Source organism: Monoraphidium neglectum (genome assembly GCF_000611645.1).
Source record: "Monoraphidium neglectum strain SAG 48.87 unplaced genomic scaffold scaffold00464, whole genome shotgun sequence".
Classification (NCBI taxonomy): Eukaryota; Viridiplantae; Chlorophyta; class Chlorophyceae; order Sphaeropleales; family Selenastraceae; genus Monoraphidium; species Monoraphidium neglectum.
The window spans coordinates 19,740-21,623 of record NW_014013164.1 but is presented as its reverse complement, the minus strand read 5'-3'; the positions used below and the strand labels follow the sequence as shown (position 1 = coordinate 21,623).

At 64.1% G+C, this 1,884-nt stretch overlaps 1 protein-coding gene across 1 annotated transcript in view; it reads right to left on the bottom strand.

The window, feature by feature from the left end:
• Positions 1 to 945: 945 nt before the first annotated feature.
• The window catches only part of MNEG_3629 (hypothetical protein), a gene marked incomplete at both ends in the record, with an annotated part of 2,811 nt that continues 1,872 nt past the window's right edge, over positions 946 to 1,884 (bottom strand). The window contains 2 exons of the mRNA XM_014047896.1: positions 946 to 1,185; positions 1,423 to 1,542. Of these exons, the coding sequence (XP_013903350.1) occupies positions 946 to 1,185; positions 1,423 to 1,542 (360 nt within the window). The remainder of the gene's footprint in view (positions 1,186 to 1,422; positions 1,543 to 1,884) is intronic.

The following is a 1,884-nucleotide window of genomic DNA, read 5'->3' as shown; positions in this document are numbered from 1 at the left end:
GGGGGGGGGGGGGGGGGGGCATGCCAAAGCAAACCCTCGCCTGAGTCAAGGGCGCGACAAGGGTTGTTGCGCTCGGCAGGCAGGGGACGGACGCGTGGCGGGGGCGATCAGGCGCCTGAGGAGCTCCGCGAAAGTGGGTGCGGGCCACGGGGAAACCCCAGGGTTGACACCCTCGCAAGCAAGTGCGGCGGCACGGCCGGCGGACGGGGTAGTGCGCTGCGCCGCCCGTAGCAGTCACCCAGGACCACAGTCGGCCATCAGGCCTAAACAAATGCATTCAGGATCCATAGATACCCATCCAACTGTCAGCAATGGGTATCACGACCAGCTCAGAATCGCCCATTGGCATCCAAAGCGCACACCGAGCCTAGACGCTTGCCTGCTGACTGGAAACTCGCTGAAGATCCGGAACTCTTTCGTGACAAATTTCACCAGCGTTTGCGCCAGCCGTTGATTAGATCACGTGCCGCGATTGAACAGAGGGCCGTGGCGCTGGCGCAAATAAAGCGCTAGAGTCTAGGATTATACAAGGCAGCTCATGCCGACGACATGGTCGAGCTGGCAGAAACCCACACACCCCGAGCGACCATTAGTCACCATGCCCAATAAGAGTGCTAACAAAGTGTGGCGCACCACGCAGGTGGAGTGAGGCTGGTTGGTACAGCATTATGTTTATTGTTGATAGAATCTGGGATCTGCTGTGCAGCTGGATCTCAGGACGCGTGCCGGCAGCGCGCGCCGCAATAGCACAGTTGGCTGGGAGGGGTCCCCTCATTCACTGTTCGTTTCGCAGCAGTGCCAGGAAGAGAGTGTACACAACCGCAGCCCCACGCCAGCGCAGAAGTTTACATGCGCAAGCCATAACAAACCACTGCGCCACCATCGCCGCCGCCCCGTAGCCTATTGCGCCCCCGCCCCCGCTCGCGGGCGATCAAGCCCGCGGCGCTACTCGTCGCCGGCGGCGTCCTCTTCCTCCTCCTCCTGCTCCTCCAGGTGCCGCTGCATCTCCTCCTCCCCGTCGTCCCCCTCGTCCTCGTCCACCTCCACCACACTCAGGTCGATGTAGTGCCCACTGAACGCCACATAGGCGCCCACCGCCGCCGCCGCCCCCGCCAGCCAGTACTGGCTGCCGCGCCACATGCGGCGCTCCTCCACCGTCGGCGCGCGCCGCTGCTGGCTCTGGCCCTGGGAGGGGCGGCGCGGTGGGAGGGGGAAAGCCGCGTGCAGCGATGTTGGACGCAAGCATGCAGGGTTGCTGCTAGCCTTCCCTGGTCGGAGCCGCAGGCGAATCAAGGCACAAGCGACATCCTTTGCTGCACGACCCCACCGCTCGCCTGATCTCTCCCGCACTGAACAGAGGACGAAGCCCACGCAGGCGCAGCAAATACGTCATGTTTGAATGCGAATCACAGCCGCCCGCACCTGGGCTTCTGAGGACCAGCCGCCGGCGTCGTCTGCGGCGGGCGGCGGGGGGGCCTCAGAGCTGAACTCCCGTTGAAGAATTGACTCCACAAACCGCACCAGCACCGGCTGACCCTGGACCTGCAGTCGCAGGTGTAGCCGTGTGTGTGTGCGCGCGCACGTGTGTGTGTGTGTGTGTGTGTGTGTGTGTGTGATGTGTGGCGCGCGTGTGTGTGTGGGGGGGGGTTATGTGTGTGTCTGTGTGTGTGTGAGCACGCGTCTTTGACAGTAAGCGGCGCAAGGCTGGCTGATGATGACCGCACGCGTACCGAAAGCAGAGCAGACACTGCCAGCATAGTTTGCACGCCATTTGCCCGGCCCTGTGGCTCCCAAGCACGACCGCCCAGCCCTGACACGCAGCCGCGGCGCCCTCCACAACCACGGCACCATTTGTGACGCGGCGCCCCCGCCCCCCCCCCCCCC